Raw genomic sequence first — 25,746 nt, 5'->3', positions numbered from 1 at the left:
TAAAGATACATAAGGAATGGTTGATGGATATGCAAATCTTTATTCAAAAAGGGATAGGAGGACAAAGGGTAAGAGGCTATATTTGGTTATTGGAAAATAGTCACAAAATCTTAGTAATATTTATCTCCCTTTTCTCATATTGTGCACAAGTTGGAACTGGGGTTAACAGGTGAAAGTAATAGGAAAAGAGATTTCAGCCCAATTTAAAAAAGAAAAGTTTTTAATAGTCATGGTTTTCCACACATGAAATGAGCTGCTTTGGGAAGTGGTGAGTTTCTTGATACTCATGGAGCTCATGCACAGCCTGAATGACCATTTGGCAGGAATGTTTCAGGCAAGATCAACGCATCATGTGACAGAACTATATATCCTTGGTGAGATTCTAAGATTCTAGGACCCAAAACACATATGTTAAGAGTACTAAGAAACTATTCTAGAAATAATTCACTCTGGTCAGGAAGAATGATTTCATAAGGAATATTTAAGAAGGCAAGGAAGAAAATAATATTTGAGTCAAATATTAATATAATGTTATATATGTAAAGATAACACAGTTATGACAGTCACACGTGTATGACGTGATGAGTATCTGGTATTCCACTTTAGGTGTAGTGTTTCTCAGAGTGTGATTCTTGAACCAGGAGTAGCAGCAACATCACCTGGTTATTTGTTAGAGATGAACTTCTTGGGCCCCACCCCGGACCAACTGAATCAGACACTTGCGAGGATGGGTTGGGCTCAGGAGTTTTAACAAACCTGCGTTTCTGTTGCATGCTCAGGTTTGAGAATCCCTGCTTTTTACTGTATGCCCACCTTTCTTCTGCTTCGTAGCTACAACTGCTGAGTAAATAGCTTCTCACTGTTTACAGTTCTGCAGCTTTGATTCATAGGCTTCAGGATCCTTTTGCTCATAAAAAGCCACTTCATCTCTAATTGCTGCAGGCCAATTTACTTTTGTTTCCAAACATGCCGCAGCTGTACCAGACACTGCACACTGCACTTCAGGGTGCATCTCCCTGCCTGTTTAGTGACCCTTCTCTGGCTCACTAAGGAGGTTATTTGTTAACAAGCATCCTCTTCATACAGTCCACCCCCCAGAGCTGAAATGCAGAGAATGTTGCAAATAAGCTGCTGTAAATGGCTGGTTATAAAAATCTCACTGTGTGATACATGCATGCTAATGAATGTTGCACTCACTTGAATATAGCACTGACAAAATTATTCCAAATGCTGATGTGTTATCTCTAACTTTTTATACTCACGAATAACATTGGGTCTGTTAATTATCATATTACAATTTTAAACTTAAAAAGCATTTGGAAGTACTGGGCTGCAAAAGTAAAATGACAAATACACTTCTGGAAATATTTAAAAACTCTCTTTAGCAGTAAATGGAAATTTTTCTGCTAGCAGCAGGTCTTTGGTCAACTAAACAGTTCATTGTACAACAGAGGGATTTTTTTTTTTCATTCTCCAATTCATCTCTTTCAGTCTTCCTCACTGATATATAATGGCTGTCAAGTTATCTACACACGTGAATTAAACTATTCTGATTTTGTTCTGTGGTTAAAAAAATGAGACATTTACAAAAATCTTCGTAACAGCCAAAAAGTGGAAACAACTCAAATGTCCATCAACTGATGAAGGGATAAATAAAATGTGTTTATCTATACATTGGAATATTATTCAGCCATAAAAAGGAATGAAGTACTGATTTGTTACAACATGGATAAACCTTGAAACCATGATGTTCAGTGAAAGAAATCAGTCACAGAAGGCCAAATATTGCATGACTCCATCATATGAAATGTCCAGAATAGACAAATCCAGAGAGACAGAAAGGAGATAGTGGTTGCCAGGGGCTGGGGTGAGGGGGACTGGGAGTGACCGCTCATGTGTACAGGACTTTTTTTTAAAATTAATTAATTAATTACTTGATTGATTGAGTTTTGGGCTGTGTTGGGTCTTCGTTGCCGCTCGCAGGCTTTCTCTAGTTGCGGCGAGCAGGGGCTACTCTTTGTTGCGGTGTGCAGGCTTCTCATCACGGTGGCCTCTCTTGTTGCGGAACATGGGCTCTAGGCACGCGGGCTTCAGTAGTTGTGGCATGAGGGTTCAGTAGCTGTGGCTTGCGGGCTCTAGAGCGCAGGCTCAGGAGTTGTGGCGCACTGGCTTAGTTGCTCCGTGGCATGTGGGGTATTCCCGGACCAGGGCTCAAACCCATGTGCCCTGCCTCGGCAGGTGATTCTTAACCACTGCGCCGCCAGGGATGTCCCTGTACAGGACTTTTGAGGGTCATGGAAACGTTCTGGAATCAGTAGTGATGGCTGTACAACTCTAAGAATATACTGAAAACCACTAAATTGTCCATTTTAAAACAGTGCATTTTATGGTACATGAATTATATCTCAATTTTTTAATGTAATATTTGAAATTTTATTTTTAATGCCATTATTATAAATAAGCTACACAAAAGAACCAGATTTAGGAGTAACACAGAGAAATGCTAATAAGTCTGCCTCATTATAAGTGATTATAAATCACTTATGCTACATTTGTATTAGGAAAATTGGATTACTGGATTAAAGGTGAGTTTACTCACTTACCTATGAAGTATAAGTTTGGTTCACTAAATTAAAAAAATCAAATCAGTGTGTCTTTACAAAAGCAGGCAGGGGCTGCACAGCTGGAAGCATTGTCGGGCCGTGTCTGGGGTACAGGGAGCATGTGCGCTGTGACTTCCCCGGCAGGTGATAAGACTCCCCTCTCCCTTCAATGCTCTGCTCTGCGCGGTGCTTCTGAATCAGCCTGACCAGTAGCTCAGAGTTAGCTGAGATGGTCTGCAGAACTGTTTTCTATCATTTTCCCCATTTGTTAGGGAAATTGTTAATTGTTCTAGCTCTGAAGGCTTTTATAGCCCAAAAGAAAAAGGTATGGTTAATGAGTCTTTTGTGTGTGTATCATGTTTGGTTTCTTTCCCCAGCAAAGGTGAACTGAAACACAGCTACAAAGAACAACTACTGCTGAAATTCAGAGTAAGAAAACGGAACCGATGAGACAGAAAGAAAGGACGAAGCCAGTGAGAATGCTCACAACTATCCCAACATGAGAATGTATAGATTTTTATTTTCCTCCCCCAAATTAGAAAGTAAAATCCAATGCGTCTAACACACTTACCCTAACGGTGGCTTATGAGACTATAATGAAAGCTGCCTGCCACCAGATCTAGCTTCTAAGTACTTACTAGCTCCTGCTTTCTTTTTAGCGTGCATGATAAACTAACGACCTAAAACAATAGTTTGAGCTCCAAATAAACAGAGGAGCAGAAGGAATGGGCTGTTCTAGGAACAGTTATTTATCATCAAAGGGTCAAAGGAGGTCGCTGCAGCAAATCCATCCCTCTCATTCAGTAAAGACACTGAAGTGTATTAGGTGGCTGCCTCAACAGTGTCCCTGATATTTGCGAACTGCTAAAATACGAGTGTGCAAGTATTTTTTAATTTGCCCAGCTCATTATCTCCAAAGAGTTTGTAACATCAGACCTGGAGCCTTCATGTAAACAAATATTTCTTAAAAGAAAACCAGGAAATAGGTACTATCTTCTTTCTCCTCCATCACCTGAGACTAGCCATCCATCCTAGCCTCATCATTTCTTGAATTCCTCAACCACAATGACCTTCAGCCATTCCTCTAAGTATTCCCTAGAATATATCATCACTCACAACTGCCCTACTCTGAAATCTTGTTTTCCAAGATTACCTTTCTTCTCAATTACTTCCAGCCTTTTAGATTCCTTTTACATTCCTTTTAATACATCTACACTTTGGCCTCATTGAGACAATAGATGCAACGATTCTTCTATTTTCTCTCTATCGGTGGCTCCTTTCTTGTCCAGTCTAGAATCCCAGGATCCATCACTTCAGCCATTTTCTTTTTTTTTTTTTTTTTCCAGCCATTTTCTAGTTACCCCCTTGCCAACACGTCTTCTGCCTTACCTGCTACTAATTCCTAATTCAGGAGTCAGCAAACCTTTTATATAAAGGACCAGAGAGTAAATCTTATAGGCTTTGTGGTACATACAGTCTCTGTTTGAACTACTCAGCTCTGCTGATGTAGCACAAAAGCAGCCAAAGACAATATGCGAGCTGAGTAGTGGGGCTGTTTTCCAATAAAACTTTATTTACAAAAACAGGCTGTGGACCAAGAGGCTGCAGTTCCCCAATCCCTGTCCTAATCCTATTTCAATTTAAATATCTACCCTCTTCATTCCTATCTCTGGGATGCTCAGCACTACAGGAGAAAAGCACAGGCGGCTGCAAATCTGGACTACAAATTACTCCTCCTCCGTCTTCTCAGTGTCTTATCAGCTCCCTCCTCCATTCTCTAGATTGGCTGTTCTAAATCTCCAGTCTCTTCACAGCCCTTTTACCACTCCAAACCCTCAGGCTTGGTAGGTGACCTCAGACAATAAGATACTGAGGCCATGACACATAGAGTGTGGCCCACGAAGGCTCAACGCGTTTAAATTATTAAAAACAACAAAACCCTTCCCTCACATCTGGTACAGCCTTTCTCCTCTTTCCTTACAGGCCCGCAGCATGTGACTCTCTTTCTGGTCTGGATTCTTGTCTGCCTTCCCCACATCATGCTCCATCTTGGGATCTCTCCCCCTACCTCACCCACCGGCTCTTGTCTCCTTTCTCTCACCTCGAATCTTTTCCTGTAACGGCCTCTGTGTTCCATGTGGCAGTGCCATCATGACTTCTGTCCTATAGATGGAGATACTGACATGCAGAGAGGTCAAGGGCCTTGCCTAAGGTCACACAATTAGTGGTTGAGTTGAGATTATGAACCCAGGCAGTCTGACTCCAGAACCTGTGCCATTAACAACTATGCAATTCAGCCATTCTTTGTGCTATGTTGTGATGTAATTACATTTACATAAGTTTTAAAACCCAAAATACAGTATTAAAATTTTTTGCTTTAAAGAGTTGTATGTTACTTTTCAAATTAGAATTAAAAATAAAATATATAGTATTTTATATTTACCCACATATTTATAATTTCCAGTGTTCTTTTTTTTTTCCGCGAGTCACTGGGGTCTTCCCTTACACATACAGTTTAGCAGTCAGTCAAGGATTTGGGCAGAGTTTATAAATGGAATCTGAGACTCCATCTGAGTCTCCCTCCCTTTCAGGGTTTCCCTCATAAATTTTCAGCTTCTCTGCCAGTGCTGAACTCTCTCTTTTGACATCTCAGGCCATGTGCACTGAACAGTACCCTCAAGGTATTAATTTCAGTTACTATATTTTTCGGCTTTGGAATTCATGCGTTCACTCGATTCTTTTTTTTATGGAGAGTGGTATTCTATTCTGATGAAATTCCCCATCTTTTCCTCTGTTTTCTTGATTATATTAATCATAATTATTTTAAAGTACCTATCTTATAACTTCAGTATCTCCATTATTTGTGAGTCTCTTTCCGTTGTCTGTTTTCTCCTGTATTTCTGGTCATTTGGTCATTTCCTGGTATGCCTGGTAATTTTTTGTTGAATGCCAAACATTATGCATGAAAAATTGTAGCAGCTCTCAAGAAAGGATTTCATTGTCTTCCAGACACTTTGCTCTAGTTGAAGTTCGGTTTCAGCATTTGGGAGGGCTGTTCTGTTTCTGGCTTGTCCTTACTCCTAGAGTGTACTTCTGATGCTTAGGGTGTAGCCTGTTAGAGAGCCCAGCTGAAAGCACAGAGTATTTACCAGAGCCCCTGCAATTTGGCATTTCCTGAACTCCAACCTCTGTCTCAGTGCCACAAGATTATGAGAATCTCTGATTAGCTCGTCAGCCTCTTCCCATTTAGGTTGGCTAAACGGGTTGGCTGCTTCCCATTTCGTTTCTTGGCATCTTATCCAGAACATGAGCAGTTTAGCAGCAGGCAAATGTAACAGTAAGAAATTACACAAAGACTTATGGACTTTTTCTCTGTGATTCCCTCCCCTCTGGAATATTGGCCCCTTGAGTCCCTGACACCTTGGAAGTCCAAAACTCCAACCCTACCTCCCAAGCTCAGTGAGACTGTGGAAAGCCCAGGCCTCTAATTTTCCCTCAGCTTCTATCATCCTGCTCTGCTAATAAGCAAACGATGCAAGCAGGGAAAACTGAGGTGAATGTGGGACCAACTAAACGTGAACTAGTTTCCTACTCTTCTCACATCACTTCTGACACCAAACGTGTGGGCTTTCCACATGAAGGATTTCTCCTGTGCTCTGTGAACACCCAATTGGGTGTCCTACAATTTAATTCAATTCTGACACTAACTACCCAGAGTTAGTGCAGACCCCAGAGATTAAGGGCTTAAACCCTCAAGACTGCCCCCCATTTCAGATGCCAATTGCAAGTTCAGGCCTCCTCTATTTCTGATCTGTTGACTATAAGTTGAAGGATCCCATGGTCCCCTCCTTGGGTTTGATAATTTGCTAGAATGGCTCACAAAACTCAGGAACATGCTTTACTTACTATTACTGGTTTATGAGGAAACAGCCAAATGGAAGAAATGCATAGGGCAAGGTATGGGATAGGGGCACAGAGCTGCCATGTCTTCTCCAGGTGTGCCATCCTCCCAGAACCTTTATGTGTTCCCCAACCAGGAAGCACTCTAAACCCCGTTGTTTAGGGTTTTTATAGAAGTTCCAATACGGAGGCATGATTGACCAAATCACTGTCCCCCGATGATTAACTCAGCATCCACCCCCTCTCCTCTCCCCACAGGTCAGGGGTGGGCTTGAAAGGGCTTATTATGAATAACAAAAGATGCTCCTCTCTCTCCTATCACTCAGGAAATTACAAGCGTTTCAGGAGCTCTGTGCCAGGAATCAGTGATGAAGACCAAATATATATTTCTTATTATATCACAGTATCACAATCCTTTTTCCTAGGATCCTGACCCATCATGTGTTTTCTACCTTGGTTGCTTTACAATGACTTCTAATGGTTTTCCAGCTTTAACCAGTATTTTGGGGGGAGGATTAGACTAATGCTATCTACTTCATTTTAAGTAGGAGAAGAAGTCTTCCTTGTTAACTGGTTTTAGAGGGACTTCTTGCTAATTTTTATAGTTAAATGTACTTGGTACACAAGCAGTGACCAAAATTTATTTTCAATTTTCTTTTTGTGGTATTTGTGAAAGAAATGAATCAAAATAACTTCCCAGGGGACAGCCATGCACATAAACTAACATGGCCATCATAACCAGTACTAATTGGGTTCTCCATCAGCAGTCTCAGCAGAAAAGTTGATCTGGTGACAAAACTAAGAATTAGTCTTATTTTTAGGCTACTCAATTCAAAACATTCTGGAAAGAGCAGTAAGAAGAGTCTTTTGTTATTCACTGGCCTTACTAGCACCAAGATAAATTTCTTTAACCTCAACATTTTGGCTTCCATTGTTTGTATTTATATTGTACTTGTGACCTGAATTTGAGGCAGTTTATGAGATTTATATTAAAAACTTTAATATATATGAGTTAATTAGCATTATCATATATAAGAATAAACTACTTAGTCTTTGAAAAATGCACCAGCAAACAAGTTATTCTTTTACTAATTAACTTTACAGAAGAAGAAAGTATAATTATAAAAATGTAGGATTTAATATCTGATGGCCAACGACCTAGAATCTCAACTGGCTTTATCCTTAATCATCCAGTCTAAAGAATACTGCAACCCTCTTAATGTTTTGTAAGACAGAAAAGGGAAGAGATTCTCCATGTTTTTGGAATCAGTACACAACTCTTTTAAAAAAGGGAAAACACACACACACACATATGCATGTGTTCCCATATATATATATATATATAGGTGTGTGTGTGTATATACATACTGATATACATACTAAACAATTTTTTTCATATAGTTTTTTAATAACTAGCCTAAATGTTTAACAGGAAGCTCTTCTTTAATGCTAGTTCTTTCTAATTTGTTCTGCATCAAAACTGTTCAGAACGTGTGCTTCAATCAAGCACTTGTAATCCACAAAGATGAACTGCTATTAGCCCTTTAATAAAAGGGGACTTCCTCAGCTCAAGTACGTCTCTTAATACCAATGGATGGAGAGTAAAACGAGGGAACAAAAACAGGAGACAGAAAGCAGAGAAAAGTAAAAGAAGAGTACTTCAAAAGAGGTTTTTTGTAGACTCACCCCATGTGGTTAAGGTCTTGAGGTTTTCATCCTCCATCTGAACCAGGCCGGATTCTGTTCGTTTCTGATGGTCCTTACTGATTATTACAGTCTGTTTCACTGGGTCAAGTGTTTTGAATGAGGGATAGACAGAGAGTGTCTCCACAGAGCCCTGGTTATAGAAAGTAGAATCCGACTTTGATATCCTTAAATTAGGGTTGATGAACTCCTCTTTACTAGATGGCCAAAATGCTGGTAAAGTTGTCAATGTTTCAAAACTTTTTGCAGCTGGCTGCTTTTCTAGAGACGTTTGCAAAGGGTTTTCTATTACAGTATTTGTAATGGTACTGTCTGATTTCTTGTCGAAACTCACACTTGTCTGCAGAGATGGGCTCTCTTCTGAGGGAACAGGCACAGCATCTGTGAAGTAACAAATAAGAACTGTAAACAAAAAATAAAACTGAAAATACTCTATTTCAAATTTACTGCATTTTTAATAATTGGATTTTTTTATGCCATAACAGAATTCTCTCCTATTTAGTCGTTTCTACTTTCTTACTATGTTTCTATTCTGTCTGTATAAAGTATACCCAAGCTATAATTGATGCACTAGTCATTTGGTGGCTGTCTTCTCTTTCTTTCTCCTCACTGAAGCCAAGTCAAGGAAAGCTTCAAATAACTTGTCTTTAAATATTTCTCCCTTCACCCACTTATCTGTCTCTGAAACCACTATATTTTTAGTGCCTTCAAACCTTCATCTCTTACAAGATAAACTAGAGAAAATATGCCACATCATACTGGTCTAGCCTTACAGAACCCCCAGCTACAAAAAAGCCTTTTTCCCCAGAAATAAAAAATGTCTTCCCACCCCAGTGTCTATACAAAGCCCGTAAAAGAAAATCACTCTCATAGATAGCAACCTAATTTTCATGATAAATCTCTGTGGGAGAAAAAAAGCAATTTTCCAGAGCAGTTGTGATGATTACTAAAATGTAAGTTCCATCAGGTCAGGGATCTTTGTCCCTTTTATTCATTAATATTACCAAAGTACCTAGAATATAACAGACAAAGTACCTGGAATACAACAGACAAATAATATTTATTACAAATTGAAGGAATTGAAAGAATGGAGAGGATCTGGAATTTAGGGTGGGTCTGATATGGAAATATTACTGAATATGAATTATGAGCCTGGTCCAAGTTTCTAGATGCAAATTGTTATCAACACTGTCAGTGCTAGGGACTTGCTCTCAGATAGTTTCATCTGAAATTGGATATGGAAAGAAAGAAAACTGAGAGAGGGCAAGAGGAAGACTATCTCATTTGAGCTCCCAAAAGAGAGGAGGCAACAGGAATTAAGTAAGTTGCTATCAAGTGTTTACATAACACAATGTGCGTGACAACACACCTCACAGTGTGCAGTGAGACGCTTATTATCATCACGTGCAGGCTCTGAGTTATTATAAAGAAAAACAAATTCTCTTTGACTCTAACCTTCCTTTCCATTTTCATCCACAGTTGGAGGCTAACCTGGGCAAAAGTGTTGCTAGTTTACCACAGAATCAGACAGTTCAAGAAACCTAAGTCATTACCTCGACCAGGAATTCCATTTTTCCCCAGACCTCTCATCTCCAAACTTTTTCATCTTTTTTTTTTTTTTTTTTTTTTTTTTTTTTTTTTGTTTTTGTTTTTGTTTTTTCCGGTACGCGGGCCTCTCACTGTTGTGGCCTCTCCCATTGCGGTGCACAGGCTCCGGACGCGCAGGCCCAGCGGCCATGGCTCACGGGCCCAGCCGCTCCGCGGCATGCGGGATCCTCCCGGACCGGGGCACGAACCCGCGTCTCCTGCATCGGCAGGCAGACTCTCAACCACTGTGCCACCAGGGAAGCCCCACTTTTTCATCTTTTAAAACTCAATTCAACTCTCACCTTCTCTATAAAGCTTGCCCTGATTTTTTTTCCTCGCCTAATCCTATTATTGTTTATCTTACCATATCCTGTTTGGAGCCCTGTGAGCAGTTGTAACACTTCATCTTGTTAACTACAAGTCTGGCTGCCTACCTGAAAACAGGCTCCTTCAGGAGAACTTACTAGGAGTTTTCTTTATACCGCAGCACACAACAGTGCCATTCCCATAGGATGTGTTTGATAAGTGCTTGTTGAGTGAAAAGCCAAACTGAAGCACAAGAATAAAAAAAGGTAATGCCTTTGTTTTTTAAATTGAACATAGTTTAACTACTTAATAACTTCTAAAATATTCCTGATGTGCATATGATCAAGTTATATACCTAGCTGATAAACGTTCTTTAAAAAATTAATATATTCTTAGTAGAGTACGAGATCAGTGGTATCCCAAAGTGCATGTGTACATCACCAGATTGACATAAAAGCATTCCTAAAAAGTGAATTTTAGTTAAATATTTTTCCATTGACTTTAATTTTTCTTAGGAGGAAAGTCTTTCTATAAGTAATGAAAGCATCTTGAAATTTAGCAATATGTAAACTAAGATAATTCAGAGTGACAATGACTTTCTGATGACAATATTCATAATAACACTGCATCTAAATCTCAGAATTGGGATGTATAAAGTCATCTGTATAACCATAATTTTAAAGTTTAGTACAAAAGTTTAAAATTACAAAAGAACAAAAAAAAAATATTAAAATTCAGTGAAAAAAACCAGACTGGAGTCATTATGTTTCTATCAGCCCCCTTTCTCAATAGTCCAGAAAGAACAGAATGCAATCTTCTGGTTACTTAGACTTCTTAAAAAACTGATAACCTTTTAAAATGAATAAAATACTATGATCTAAAAGAGAAAGCATGATGACAAATGGAAAATAATGATTTTAAATGCACAGATTACCTAAAAGAGAAAAATCTTCACTTAAATGGAAAGCTAAAGAGGCCTGAAGATTCTAGACAGCAAGTTGTACTGGGTTTCTATGCCATCAGCCGTTGTTTCATCCCTGCTCTTTCTGTGCAACATGCCAAACTGATCCTCTTCAATTCAATCTCTACTTTAGTTATTTATAGTTCACGTTAAAAAAAATCCTGCAAAAATTCCCTCTTGTTTCAGTGACAAAGTCTACATGCCTGGGGTTTAAAGGCCCTTCATTGCTTATTTTCTATCGTTACTCAATAGGAAACTAACCCTCAGTCAGGCCATTCTCTTGGTTACTCACACACCCCGTGTTCATTCAGGTCCCTTTATCCTCATTCTCCGTGTTATTTCATCTTTCTTTAGCTTTATTACCATTGATTTCTTACCCTGCACTCCAACACTGGAACACCCTCCCCGTTCTCTGTCTATTTAAATCCTACCTATTCCTCAAGGTCCTTCTCAAATAATTACTATTTCTGGAAGCTATTTCCAGTCATGTCTATCACTCAATCCTAATCCTTCCCTTCTATGAAATAGTATTTATTTCTGTAAACTCATTTTTTCACTGAATTATTTGCTGTATAGAGCCTATCACACACCATATTATGTTCCTGCATTCTGACTTCATAGCCTCCACCATGCTTTTGCCTATAGGAGGTGTGCAAATATTTGTTAAATTTAATAATTCCTTAATTTGTAAATTATCTAATATCAATTTTATATGTTGACTTTGTGTATAACAATGCATAGTGTATGTGAAGCCTAAAAATAAGAATGATCAATCAGGAAACGCTTGTTGAGCACCTACTGTTTGCACTGAACTCTTAGATTTTACAGACATACTTAGGAAGAAGTCATAGTTCTAATTGTCAGTGAACTTAAGAGCAAGTGTGTATTTTATTGAGATAGATAAGTAGATAGGTAGAAGGAAAGAATATATATACATACTTGCATGCATATACACACTAAGTGCCAAAGACATAAAAATAACTAATAATACAAGTTACCAGTTCAATTTCACAATGTATAGGAGACTGCAGCTTCTCAATAAATGAGTGAATATAAAGAATACATTTGTTTAGCAAATGGTCTTTTTCATGGAAAAAAAAGAAAGTATTTGTATATTTGTATACAGATTTACATAACGTAAATTGAACATGTTTCAGTTTGGGTTCCCCCAAAAGCAGACTCTGAAAAAAAGACTTAGATGCAGGTAGTTGATTTGGCTGGTGATCCCAAGAGCACAAGTGAGGGAGTAGGAAAGGTAAAACAAAAAAGGGCAAAAGCCAATAACCTGTATTAATTACCAGATTATAATATATATATATATATATATATATACACACACACACACACACACACACACACATACACACATATATATTGTGCTGAGAGGAAACAAAAACTGTCAATGCAGAATTCTATATTCAGCAATAATGTCCTTTAAAATTGAAGGCAAAATAAAAACATATTCAGATGAACAAAAACTAAGAGAATTAATGGCTAGCAGGCCTTTATAACAAGAAATGCTAAAGGAAGTACTTCAGGTTGAAGAAAAATTATTATACCAGATGGGAAGTTGGATCTTTGGGAAGGATAAGGAGTGCTAGAAATGGGAAATATTAAGGTAAATATAGAATATTATTTTTTCTCTTAATTTCTTTAAAATATATGTGACTGTTTAAAAAATTATAACACAGTGTGAAGTAGTATAACAAATGTAAATATAATTTATACTACAATTATGGCATAAATGATGGGGTAGTAAATTAGACCTATATTGTTGCAAGATTCTTACATTTTATGCGAAGTGGTGAGGCAATGGGACTGCACAAGGTTCAGGATATATAAATTAATCCCTAGAGATACCACTAAAATTAATACAAAGAGGTATAACTGAAAATCCAATTGATAAATTAAAATGGAATTCTAAAAAGTATTGAATTAGCCCAAAAGAAGGCAGTAAGGAAAGAACAGAGGAACAAAACACAGATGGGACAAGCAGAAAATAAAACAGTAGACCTAAATCCAACCATACCAGTGTTTTTTTCAGTCATATTTTCCAGACTGGATAAAAAACAAGATCCAATTATATGCCGTATACAAGAGACACAGTTTAAAAACAAAGTCACAAGTAAATTGAAAGTAAAAGGATTTTAAAAGACATACCATGTAACAATAAGCATTAAAAAGCTGAGTGGCTATATTAAGGTCAGATAAAATAGGCTTCAAGACAAAGGGTATTATTAGAGAATAAAAGGGACAGTTCATAATGACAAGAGTCAATCATCTGGAAGATATAAACATAATATGTGTATGTAGATGTATAACAGTGTTTCAAACTAAATGAAGCAAAAACTGATCAAATTAAAGAGAGAGTTAGACAAATCCAACCAAATCACAGTTGGCAATTTTGATACCCCTCTCTCAGCAAGTGACAGAATACACAAAATATCAGGATACACAAGACATAAACAACACTATCAACTATCTTGACTTAATCACATCTATAAAGCACCACACCTAACCACTGCGGAATACACATTTTTGGGTAAATTTGCAAGTATACATGGTATGTTTACCAAGATAAACTATATGCTGAGCCATGAAACAAATCTCAATAGACTTTAAAAGTCTGAAATCTTATATTAACTTCTCTGGCCAGTGGAATTGAATTAGAAATAAATAATAATATACCCAGAAAAAACTCCCCAATATTTGGAGATTTAAAAACACATTTCAGGGAATTCCCTGGTGGTCCAGTGGTTAGGACTCCCCGCTTTCACTGCCTAGGGTGCGAGTTCAATCCCTGGTCAAGGAACTAAGATCCCACAAGCCGTGTGGCACAGCCAAAAAAAAAAATAAATAAAAACACACTTCAAATGCCCATAGGTCAAAGAAGAAACTCTGTTAAAATAACTGGTGCTGATTAGAATTCCTCTTCTGGCTAAGATGGAACAGAGACTGGATTTAACCTACTGCTTAAAACAACTGAGAAACTGGACAAAATTAATGAAACAGTGTTGCCAGACTGTGAACTTCAGGCAATACAGGACAGTGAATCCTGAAAGAAGGAAATAAAGAAGGTGAGCCCTAAGGATTTTCCCAGTGTACTGCCTGGAGAGAGTTTCCAGGCCACAGAGAAGGAAGTGGGAACCCAGGGGGAGTGCAGTAGTATCCTAATTGAGGAGATGGAGCTGGGCATCTGTGGAGGCCAAGATGATAGGAGTGTGTAGGGCAGAGTACCAGAGAGACCTCTGGAGATCTGCTGATCAGTGCAGGCAGGTGAGGAAGCTACCTGAAGCCGGGGCATGCACCTCCTGAAAGGAACAGTAGGTGTGATCTTCAGAGCTCACACGGGTGGGGAGTTCATGCATCCACTAGCCAGTGGGAGACCTCATCATTCACAGGACACTGGTTAGAGTAACACACATTGCTGGTGGGAATGTAAGAGGGTGCAATTACTTTGGGAAACAGTTTGGCTGACCCAGCATTCCACTCCTAGGTATTTGCCAATAGAAAACAAAGTTTAAGTCCTCACAAAGACTTCTTCATGAATGTTTTTTTGTTTGGTTGGTTGGGTTTTTTTTGTTGTTGTTGTTTTAATGTTTTGGCTGAGCCGCATGGCATGTGGGATCTTAGTTCCCCGACCAGGGATCAAACCCGCACCCTTGGCATTGGAAGCGTGGATTCTTAACCACTGGACCGCCAGGGAATTCCCAAGACTTCTGACAGACAAAATCTGAAAACAACCCAAATGTCCCTCAATAGGTGAGCGGATAAACAAATTATGGTATACCCATACAATGAAATATCACTCAACAATAAAAATAAGTGAACTACTGATGCACACAACTTCAAAATAATTAGGCCAGACAGTGAAATAAGACAGACAAAAAAGCACCTACTGTATGAATCCATTTATATAAATTCTAGAAAATCCATAAAATCTATAATGACAGGAAGTAGATTAGTGATTACACAGGAACAGGGAAGGGGCAATGCAGGGAAGGGCAGGTGTAAGGATTGCCAAGGGCACAAGGAAACTTTGGGGGATGATGAGTATTGTCTTGATTGTGGTTGTCATTTCATGGGTATATACATATGTCAAAACTTATCAAATTATACACTTTAAATGTTTACATTGATTGTATGATAATTATACCTCAATAAAGCTGCCAGAACCATAACTGGTACACCGTTTTGTCTCTTTACTGGATTCTGGCTGATACAGTACTTTAGGTAAATTATTGCTGTATCTTTAAATTAAATGCTCTAGGTCTGGGAGAGAATAGAAATAAGGAAAAGCAACCAGGAGACCAGAGAAATTCAGATTCTAAGGTTAATTTAATACCAAAACAAGTACCACGAAACTACACATTCAGGCACTGTGTGAGGTTTAGAGATACAGAGGTGTCAAAGAGGTTCAAGGAAGTCTTCTGAAAGAGGTAGTGTTTGAGCCGAGCTGAAAGAAGGAGAAGTCAACCAAGATGAGAAAGATGGGAAGGGTGTCCAAGTAGATGGGACAACCTCAGCAAAGCAATGAAGGTTACAGACAGCGTGGGGTGGGGGAAAGCAGGGCAGATACAAACCATTCGGTGGTACTAGAGCAAAGTGTGTGGCAGAGGGGAGGAGTGAAATCTGGAGGGAAAGGAAGGAGCCAGGGCCAGGGGGCCTCATGACTGACAGGCAGGAGTGATGAGGAAGAAGGAAATTGAAATCTCAAGACACTCCTTGAAACTCATTCCTCTGTGGTTGCTTCAGCTGAACTCTGCTGGCTCCTCCATCTCACTAAGCAATCTTTTCAATGTTCTTCCCTGGCTCTGTTTCCTCTAAAATGCAGACAGTCTATCCTTTGCCCCTTTCTTTTCTGCCTCTGCAATACCCCAGGGCGACGTCATCTATTACCATACTTAACGGAGGATGAGATCTATCACCTGTAAGCAAGTAATTCACACATTTTAATTCTCAGCTCTGACTTCTGCTGAGTTTCAGCCCTAAATACATAGTCATCCCTCTGCACAGGGCAGTCTCACTACCCTCCAGCCTCCTCATCCTTGGGCGTTTGTTCTACCTCTATTAATATGACCATGAACCTCCCAGTCACGCAGGTTATTTTGGAGCATAGCTGCTCCCACAGCCTCTAAAAGGTCTCCCCGCCCTGTCCCCTCAGTTCAATCGGCATAGCACAGCCAGAGTGACATTTCCAAACTGAAAATCTGATCATTTTCTTTCCAATACTTCTTCAAACTATTTAATATGGTTTACAAGGCTCTTCATAAATCAGTCCCCATTTACCTCTCGTCTCGTTTTGTACCGCTTTTCCTAAAACCGTATGATTCTGCTATGCTTAACTTCTCCCAGTTCTTCACATTTACCATGCTCCTTCCAGGCACCAAGACTTCACCCACACTGTTCCTCCTGCCTGAAATGCTCTTGTGCCTCTTTATACCCGACTCCAGCTCCCAGGGCCATGGCCATCAGGCGGACATACACTTTCACGTCTCTCTGGCTTTGCTCATGCTCTTCCCTCAGTCCAGAATATCCTCATCCTTACCCTTCTCTATCACAAACGATTTCACTCTTCTAAACTCAATTCAAATACTACCTCCTTTGTAAAGTCTTTTCTATATCCTCAAAGTTAAAAAATGAATCCCTCTTTTCTTTGCTTTTGCATAATACAATGTGAATGTTCTTATTTTCACTTATTATTTCAAATATTATTCATTCATTTGACAAATATTTATTACGTATTAGTATGTGGCAGGCACTAAGCTCTGGTATCAGCAATAAACAAATCTGTGGTTGACGACCTGTTAGAGCTTGTTGACAGCTCTGGCACCCTGGAGGCTGAACACCCGCTCAGGGCACACATCCTGTTCAACTTGTTCCACCTGCAACTGACCCGTGGAGTACCTAAACAGTCACTTGATAAATGTTTGTTCAAGGAATCATTATCTGGATGATCTAGTCCCTAAAAGAAACCTGACTATAGGACCGGAGAAGTCTTAGAGGACATTCTAATTCAGTCCCTTCGTGATACACAGGAGAACCTGAGACTTCCAGAGATTAGGTGACTTGCCAGGATCACATAATGATTAAAGGGCAGAAGTAGGACTAGAACTCCAGATTCCTGAATTCTAAACCAATGCTCTTTTTAGGGGAGTAGAAGAAGGACTAAAGAGTGTGGTAGAACCAGCTGCACCAAGTACTTCTTTACCACAGTTGTTGTAATGGTGCATAACTGTGAAGCGACTGGGTTCAGGCCATTTGTCCCTGGGGCTGCCTTTAGGGATGCGGGGCCTTGCAAAGGGGGAACAGAGTTAAGCTGGCCTGTGTATCTGTGCCTGTTTGTCTTCTCCCAGGAAGGGATATGGCGTAGATTTTTTCTTGGATTCATATAAAGAATGAACAGCATTTATGGAGAATTTTCTGAAGCCCAGGAGAACCTGTGGGGATTTGATGGAGAACAGCAAAATGTTTGTCTTTTTGTTTGAACACAAAGCGCATAAATGGATACTCTGTAAACACTAAAGGGTTTGTTTCGTGAGGGCCTCCCAGCTTTCTCTGGGAGAGAATTTCTCTGAATTCCACTGGAAAGGCAGAGAGGAGCACAGAGTGAACTAATTTGGTTGGCTTGCTTTCTCTGGTTTCTCATTTTCTTTCAATTTAAACCTGAATGTCAAAAAGCTTTATTCTCAAGTATATATCCAGCAGACTCTTGGATGGGAAGCCCAGTATTAAATTATGAGACTGTACCCAGTATCTTTATTGTACAGTGATTTACACCTGCTAATATACTTGATTAATGCAAAATAGGACCTTGAAATGTCAGTCATATTAAAGCTGGTTTGGATATTCTTGACAGTTATCTTTAGGAAGAAGCTTGTTCCCTATGTAAGACATCAGACAGCATATTTAAATGCAGACTTATCACCAAAATGCCTGAAGCAAGGAAAAAAAAAAACCCACCACCAACACACCTCCACGCTTTGAGCCTAAGGACAAAAGAGAAATAGCTATGCTGTCGCAGGTACTGAAAATGTTTTGTTTTTTTTTTTTTTTTAAACATCTTTATTGGGGTATAATTGCTTTACAATGGTGTGTTAGTTTCTGCTTTATAACAAAGTGAATCAGCTATACATATACATATGTTCCCATATGTCTTCCCTCTTGCGTCTCCCTCCCTCCCACTCTCCCCATCCCACCCCTCCAGGCTGTCACAAAGCCCCGAGCTAATATCCCTGTGCCTTGCGGCTGCTTCCCCCTAGCTATCTACCTTACTACGTTTGTTAGTGTGTATATGTCCATGACTCTCTCTCGCCTTGTCAAAACTCACCCTTCCCCCTCCCCATATCCTCATGAAAATGTTTTTGCTAGTTCGGAGACAATGATGAAATCATTTTTAAAAGAGAACATCAGATTTAATTCTGAGTTGAGAGACTTTGCCTACAGATAGGAACATTCCCATACTGGTAACACTTTTTCATTTTTCAAGAATTCCACTGCCTTGTTTCAGGTACTATAATCACTGCAAATTATTTTGTATTCTATTATGTTGTGAATCTAATAATGGGTGTTATATTGCAGCAGAGCTATTGCTGTGATCAGTTCTCCTGTTAGTCTGATACATAGTATCCAATTACAGCTACAAAGCAGAGAGTGGGCATGCATGACAAAAGATGGATGCCAAAATATGTATTTCTGTAGTTTAAAACTGTGTAACTGAAGGAGCTTCTACTTTAGTAATTATGTTAACCAAAGGAAATAGGACCTGAAAATAATAAGGCATATATATACAATGGAATATTACTCAGCCATAAAAAGAAACAAAACTGAGCTATTTGTAGTGAGATGGATGGACCTAGAGTCTGTCATACAGAGTGAAGCAAGTCAGAAAGAGAAAAACAAATATCATATGCTAACAGATACATATGGAATCTAAAAAAAAAAAAAAAAAAATGGTTCCAAAGAACCTAGGGGCAGGACAGGAATAAAGATGCAGATGCAGAGAACGGACTTGAGGACACGGCGAGGGGGAAGGGTAGCTGGGATGAAGTGAGAGAGTGGCATGGACATATATACACTACCAAATGTAAAATAGACAGCTAGTGGGAAGCAGCCGCATAGCACAGGGAGATCAGCTCAGTGCTTTGTGTCCCCCTAGAGGGGTGGGATAGGGAGGGTGGGAGGGAGACGCAAGAGGGAGGAGATATGGGGATATATGTATAGCTGATTCACTTTGTTATAAAGCAGAAACTAACACACCATTGTAAAGCAATTATACTCCAATAAAGATGTTAAAAAAAAAAGATAATAAGGCCATTTTGCTACGAGGCCAGAGTTATAAATTATTAACATGGAGGGGTGATTTGAATTGCTCGTTAATATATTGGTTTAAAGTAGACAGGCCATTAATTTAAAATGGATATTTAATGTGAACGTTAAATAACATGTTTGACATGAAAATCTTAATATATTTACCTTACAATATATACATAAAGCCCCAAATAATCATAATAAGTTAGAATAGCTATACTCTCTATATGATCTATGATAAGTGTGTGCATGCATATGTGTATGTGTGGGTGTATATACACACAGTTGTAGGTTCTGAGAATTTTTTTTGTTTGTTTTGTTTTGTTTTGTTTTGCTGTACGCGGGCCTCTCACTGTTGTGGCCTCTCCCCTTGCGGAGCACAGGCTCCGGACGCGCAGGCCCAGCGGCCATGGCTCACGGGCCCAGCCGCTCCACGGCATGTGGGATCTTCCCAGACCGGGGCACGAACCCGTGTCCCCTGCATCGGCAGGAGGACTCTCAACCACTGAGCCACCAGGGAAGCCCTGAGAATTTTTTATCGTATATCATTATATTTAACTGTAGTATATATTATATCCAAGTATTAACATAAGAAAACATATTCGGAAAATACAGTTATGAAATATGCGAAGTATATTTACTACTTCTTTCGATATAAATTTGAGATAATGGTTTAGCGTCTCACAGAAAAATATGGACACATTTAAAATTAAGGTGCTTTTCTTTAAAAATCTTCAAGTGGGATGGCTGAAGACTTTCAGGCGACGAAAATGGATCACAATGAATGGATTATAAAATAGGTAGATACAGGATGCTCATTATTAAATTCTACACCATAGTTATGGTTTCAACAATAATAAAAACTATAATTTCCTTCAATAGATTATCGTTATCAAAACTGAAGCTGGAAATGTCTTCGGGAAGCTGGTGATCATTACCTATGTCCATTTTTCTGTTTTTTAGGCTAGAGTTTAAGTGGATCTGGTCTCTGGCATGCTAAGGTCTGCACATGCTACAGGGCACACTCTAGGCTGACCAAGATGGGGAGGTGCCTGAAGTGTTTGTGACCATCCAACCAAATCTTGTAATGACAATAAAACTGTACAGGTGACTCCAGGAGAGTAAAATATTAAGGTAAATTGGGTCAGACGTTTAATTCTGACATGAATTAAATATACGAGATGTTTGAAATGGTATCTGGCCCACAGTAAACGAATAAACAGGTACTGTATTTTGGGATAGTCTGAAGAGCTGGCATTATGAGGGAGTCCCCACCATGGCCCTTCCTGGAAGCAGACTGGAACCCGAACACACCAGTACTCTCCCCTCTCCTCAGAAATTTCTGTATTCACAGACCACAAGCACGATGCATGCTCTTTGTACCCACTGGTTCTTGGTATTTGAGACCAAGAGACCTGGTGTGCCGTGGAAAGATGACAATGAGGTGAGGAACTACAGTTCTCAAACATTTTCCCCATTAGATGTACAGACCAATAATAAACTTTTTTACCTCAGTACTGAGTATAAATCATGTCTAAGTCTGCAATAACGCAACGAACCTTTATCATTTAAATTGTGAATTCAAGTGAAGTGCTATTTCTCATGAAGCATGAGTGCTCCATTACTCAAAATAAGCACACACAAAACCCTGACCTATTAAAACTTCAAGTATTATATAATCTATGTCCCTTTGGAAAACACCTTACTGAATACCTGATGACAGGTACCTTTTCCCTCCCCCCAGCAAAGGGGGATGGTCCTTGTTCTTATAGCTCTCTGCATATATATATATATATATATAGGTCCAGGAAGATCCCACATGCTGCGGAGCAACTAAGCCCCTGTGCCACAGCTACTGAGCCTGCTCTCTAGAGCCTGTAAACCACAACTACTGAGCCCACATGCCACAACTACTGAAGCCCATGTGCCTAGAGCCCGTGCTCCGCAACAAGAGAAGCCACTGCAATGAGAAGCCCGTGCACTGCAATGAAAAGTAGCCCCCACTCGCTGCAACTAGAGAAGGCCCACGCAGCAACGAAGACCCAATGCAGCCAAAAATAAATAAATAAATAAATACTTCCACATATGGATTTGGCATATGATATCTATTTTATTATTAGCTCCTAAGGCAAAAGAGAGTCAGAAAGAGTCCATTTTAACATCCGAATACACATACATAGCCTGGCAGAGTTCAAAGTTAATATATTAACCCACCTTCTGAATCATTATTCAGAGACTTTAGAACCCTGTAACTCTAACTTGCCCCTCTCCTCAGTTATATGCTGTTGTTACAACTAGCATTTCAGTTCTTCTTCTAACACCACAAATTAAATGTTATAGTTATTTTTTAAAAACGGTATTTGTTTAGATTGACCTATATGTTTACCAATGTCTTTGCTCACCATTCCTTCTTAAACTTCAGACTTTCCTTCTGGAATCATTTCCTTCTTCCTGAAATATATGTTTATAAGTTCCTTTACTGAGGGTCTGTGGTGGTAAACTCAGTTTTTGTTTATTTGAAGTGTCTTTTTTTTTTTGAAAAGGACTTTATTTCACTCTTGTTCTTAAATGATTACACACTTCACGTTGACAGATATTTTCTCAGAGAATAGAGACAGTATTATTCCCTGTCTTCTGGCTTCTAATGTTGCTGTTGAAAAGTCTGCTTTGTTATTGTTTCGTAAATAATTTTTCTTTCTTTCTTTCTTTGGTGTTCCACAGGTTCACTATGATATGAGAGTTTGAAAATTTTTTTAAATTATTTATCCTATTTGGTATATATTATGCTTCCTGTATCTTTGGATTCATGTCTTTCATCAGTTCTGGAAAAATTATCTCCCATGATCTTATCAAACGTCGTCTCTCTTTCTACATATATATTCTCTCCCTCTGGGACTGTAATTGGCTATATTAAATTTCATTTATCATTTGTGTCTCAAGTTTTCTTTAATATTTTCCATCTTCTTTGCCTCCTTGCTGCATGCTAGGGAATATCTTCTAATACACATTCCAATTCAGTAATTCTCATGTCAGTTTTATCTGATCTATTGTTTAATCCATCCACATCCACTGGGTTTTTACTCTGAAATAATTTTATTTTTCCTTTCTGAAAGTTTTATTTGGTTATTTCCCAAATCTGTCTAGTCATCTGTCCCTTATTGATTTCATTTTTTTTTCTTAAACATTTCATACTCAGCTCATGTCTGAAATCCTTGGAAGCTAAATCTGCTGTTCGTGACTTTGTTGACTCTCAGTCATGCAGGCTTATTCCTTGTGTTCTGGTGGTCACTGATGATGACATCACGTTTGGCCAAGGTTAATCTGTAAGAGTGGGGTCTAAACTGGGCCTGCTTTCCTCCAGAAAGGATCTGTGTTTTTGTCGGGAGCCGGGACAACAGACCTCAAGCACTTTAGCCCCCCAGCTAATGCAGAAGTCTGAGGTTCCGCTCCACTCCCTCCCTTGCCACAGACTCATTCAAGCCTTAGTTTTCTGATTGTGGATGCTGATATCAGCATTTGCCTTCAGGGAAAACTGTCTTTGATTCCTTTAAACTCTCAGCTCCCCACTCTAATCAGGTTTCAGTTCTCGGGTTCATTTGGTTTTTGCATTTTTGTTCTGTTTTGCCCTTAGAGATTTCCTTTAGCTCCCATGAACCCAACAGTACATTGAAAAGTATCATTTATTCCAGAATCTAGAGGTTTTGTTTGTTTGTTTGTTGCAAGAGGACCTTCAGAGTGTCTAGTCCACCACATTGCTGAAAATGAAGTAAGTCAGGAGTACAGTTTTTACCCTGTAGATAATGAAAAGCCATTAAAGCCTGTTTTGAGGATTTGTGTGCTATACAGATGGCTGTGGAGACTATGTGGAAGATAGACAGGAGTGAGATTTAGGCAAAGAGATCATTGACAAAGGTGTTCTAACAGTGCAGGTAACAGATGACAAGAGCCCACACAGTAGGGGCAGAGATAACAGTTAAGATATGATTATCATAGAACTGTCACAATTTAGTGATTGAGTATTTCTGAATAATCAATCTTTTCCCAAGTTTATGGGTAGCAAAGGATTGGTAACTATTAGTATCAAAGTATTAAGTGCTCCTTTCTGGGTTTTTCTTTTCTAAATTAATTGAGTCAAATACCTCCAGGAAGCAAAACACCTTTTTAAATTTGTATTTATTCAAAACACTTGACCTTGTCATGAGCCACAACTCAGCTATCAAGATTTATAACTGCTGTAGCCCTTTGCTTATCTTGTCTCAAGGCCACACTGCATGCTGGTCCAAAAGAAACACCTGCTACAGAACTCTAAGGCACTTTCAGAGTGCCTTCGCAGTACAATAGTGCTATCATATTACACACGAGGTCATTCACTATCTACTTCATCCAGTCCTCTGAAGTGCCCATATACCCTGTTTACAGAAGGTAGTAACATGAAGAGGGAAAATCAAGCACCACTATTTCCATTTTGTTAAAACTGCTAACTTCAGGGAAACAAAACTGTAGCTTGAACATGTTAGACACGCTGGACTGTGATCAACAAGAATGGCAAAAATATTAACTACTAGATTTCTCTCTGAGTTTTATTAAGGGATCAGGCGTGTCTGACGATGACCTACATTCAAGGTTTGTTGTGCTTTTTTGAAGTAGTAATAAAATTCTCAGATCTCTGAAACGCACAGCAGACATAACCACCATCCAGAAAGCACAGTTAGAATCTTTAATTAGGTGTCTCAAGGAAAGATTAAAGAAACAGGAAAAACAATCGTCTAAGTTCGAATTCAGTTATTTTAGTGTACTGATATTCAATATTTCCAGAACAAATACAGAACTTTCAATGTATGTCTCATAGGCATCTCAAGTGTAACATAACCAAAATGTAACTCTTAATATATCCTCAAACCTGTTCTCTCCTGTGCTGCCCTTCTCAGTAAATGGCACCATCACATATTCACTTCCCAAAGGCAGAAAACTAGTAATCATCTTTGTTTCCATCCTTTTCCTCATGCTGACAACCAACCTTCAGGAGATCCTGAGGGCTGAACTCTAAAATACGTGCCAAACCTGCCCACTTTTCTCCATAGCCACTACCTCCACCCTCAGCCATGGTCACCTGGACAGTCTACAAAGCCTCATCACTGGTCTTTCTGCTTCTGCTTCCTCCCACAATGCATTTCCTCCAGTTTATATTTAGGTAACTATAAATCAGACGATACCATTCTTCTGCTTCAAATGTTCCCTTTGTACTCAGAATTCAATCCAAAGCTCCCCGTGACTTACGCAGTCCTGCGTGACGTGGCTCCTGCCCACCTTTCTCTGACTTCCTTTCATACCACCCTCCCCTCATTTGCTCCTCCTAGCCTCACTGGTCTCCTCACAATTCTAGGAGCAAGCTAACCAGTTTTTCCCGACACTGGGCCTTTGAAATTGCTATTCCCTCTGCTTGGAATGTTCCTTTCTAGGCTTTTTCATCCTCATCTTACATCCTATCATCTCTTCATAGAGGCTTTCTCCGATGACCCTAACTAAAGTTAAGACTCTCATTCACTTTACTGAAGCTGCCTGTTTACTTCCTTCACAGCGCATTTTACACTCTATAATTATCTTATTTGTTCATTGCCAATCACCTTCACCAGAAAAGAAGCTCTCTGAGGGCAGACGGGGCCTGCCCGGCTCACTGCCAAATTTCCATGCCTACCACAGTGCCTGACACACAGTGGAAACCCAGTAAGTACCCGCTGGATTTAAACCAAATTTCTTAAGCCTCCCTTCTAGAATTTTACTATTACTTAGCAATTAGTATCTACTTGTTAATAGTTATTTCAGTTTATGCTTATGAAAAGTTGGACAGTCTCTGAGTTTTGACTCTAATTTAGAGAATTAGTTTACTAAGTTGGTATGTGCTCTAGAGAGCACATACCATTACAAACAATAAAAATAACAGCAACACTCCTTATTAGTATCAAAATTAACAAAATATGTGGCTCTATTGAATAGAATTCTGTTTCAATAAAGAATCAACAATACTGAGTATTCCTCCCTCTATATCTGTTTCATTCCACATTTACCCTGAGCACATCCCCAAGCTTCTGCTTTTTTCTCTTCAATATCTTACCAATTCTGACTCATCCATTATTGAATTCAATAAAGATTAATTGAGAGCCTACTATGTGCTGGGCATTGTGCTAGAAACTGGGGTTACAAGGGTGAAAGGATGATGAGTGAAGTGCTAACAGACATAGTCTTCCTCCCCACAAGTCCCACACATACTGAGTCCCCAAGGCCCCTTCCCCAAGCACAGTCACCTAAATATGAAGCTGCCATTGCCCAGCAGGAAGTTTCATGGTGGGTCTGGAGATGAAAGACTTGAATCGAAAA

General features: G+C 39.2%; 1 protein-coding gene across 1 annotated transcript in view; it reads right to left on the bottom strand.

The window, feature by feature from the left end:
• The window catches only part of ENTHD1 (ENTH domain containing 1), a 98,702-nt gene that overhangs the window by 4,580 nt on the left and 68,376 nt on the right, over nt 1-25,746 (bottom strand). Inside the window, exon 5 of the mRNA XM_032645430.1 lies at nt 8,190-8,588. Within this exon, the coding sequence (XP_032501321.1) occupies nt 8,190-8,588 (399 nt within the window). The remainder of the gene's footprint in view (nt 1-8,189; nt 8,589-25,746) is intronic.

Source organism: Phocoena sinus, chromosome 10 (genome assembly GCF_008692025.1).
Source record: "Phocoena sinus isolate mPhoSin1 chromosome 10, mPhoSin1.pri, whole genome shotgun sequence".
NCBI classification, from domain to species: Eukaryota; Metazoa; Chordata; class Mammalia; order Artiodactyla; family Phocoenidae; genus Phocoena; species Phocoena sinus.
Note: the sequence above shows the minus strand (reverse complement) of the source record. Positions and strands in the feature narration are given on the sequence as shown.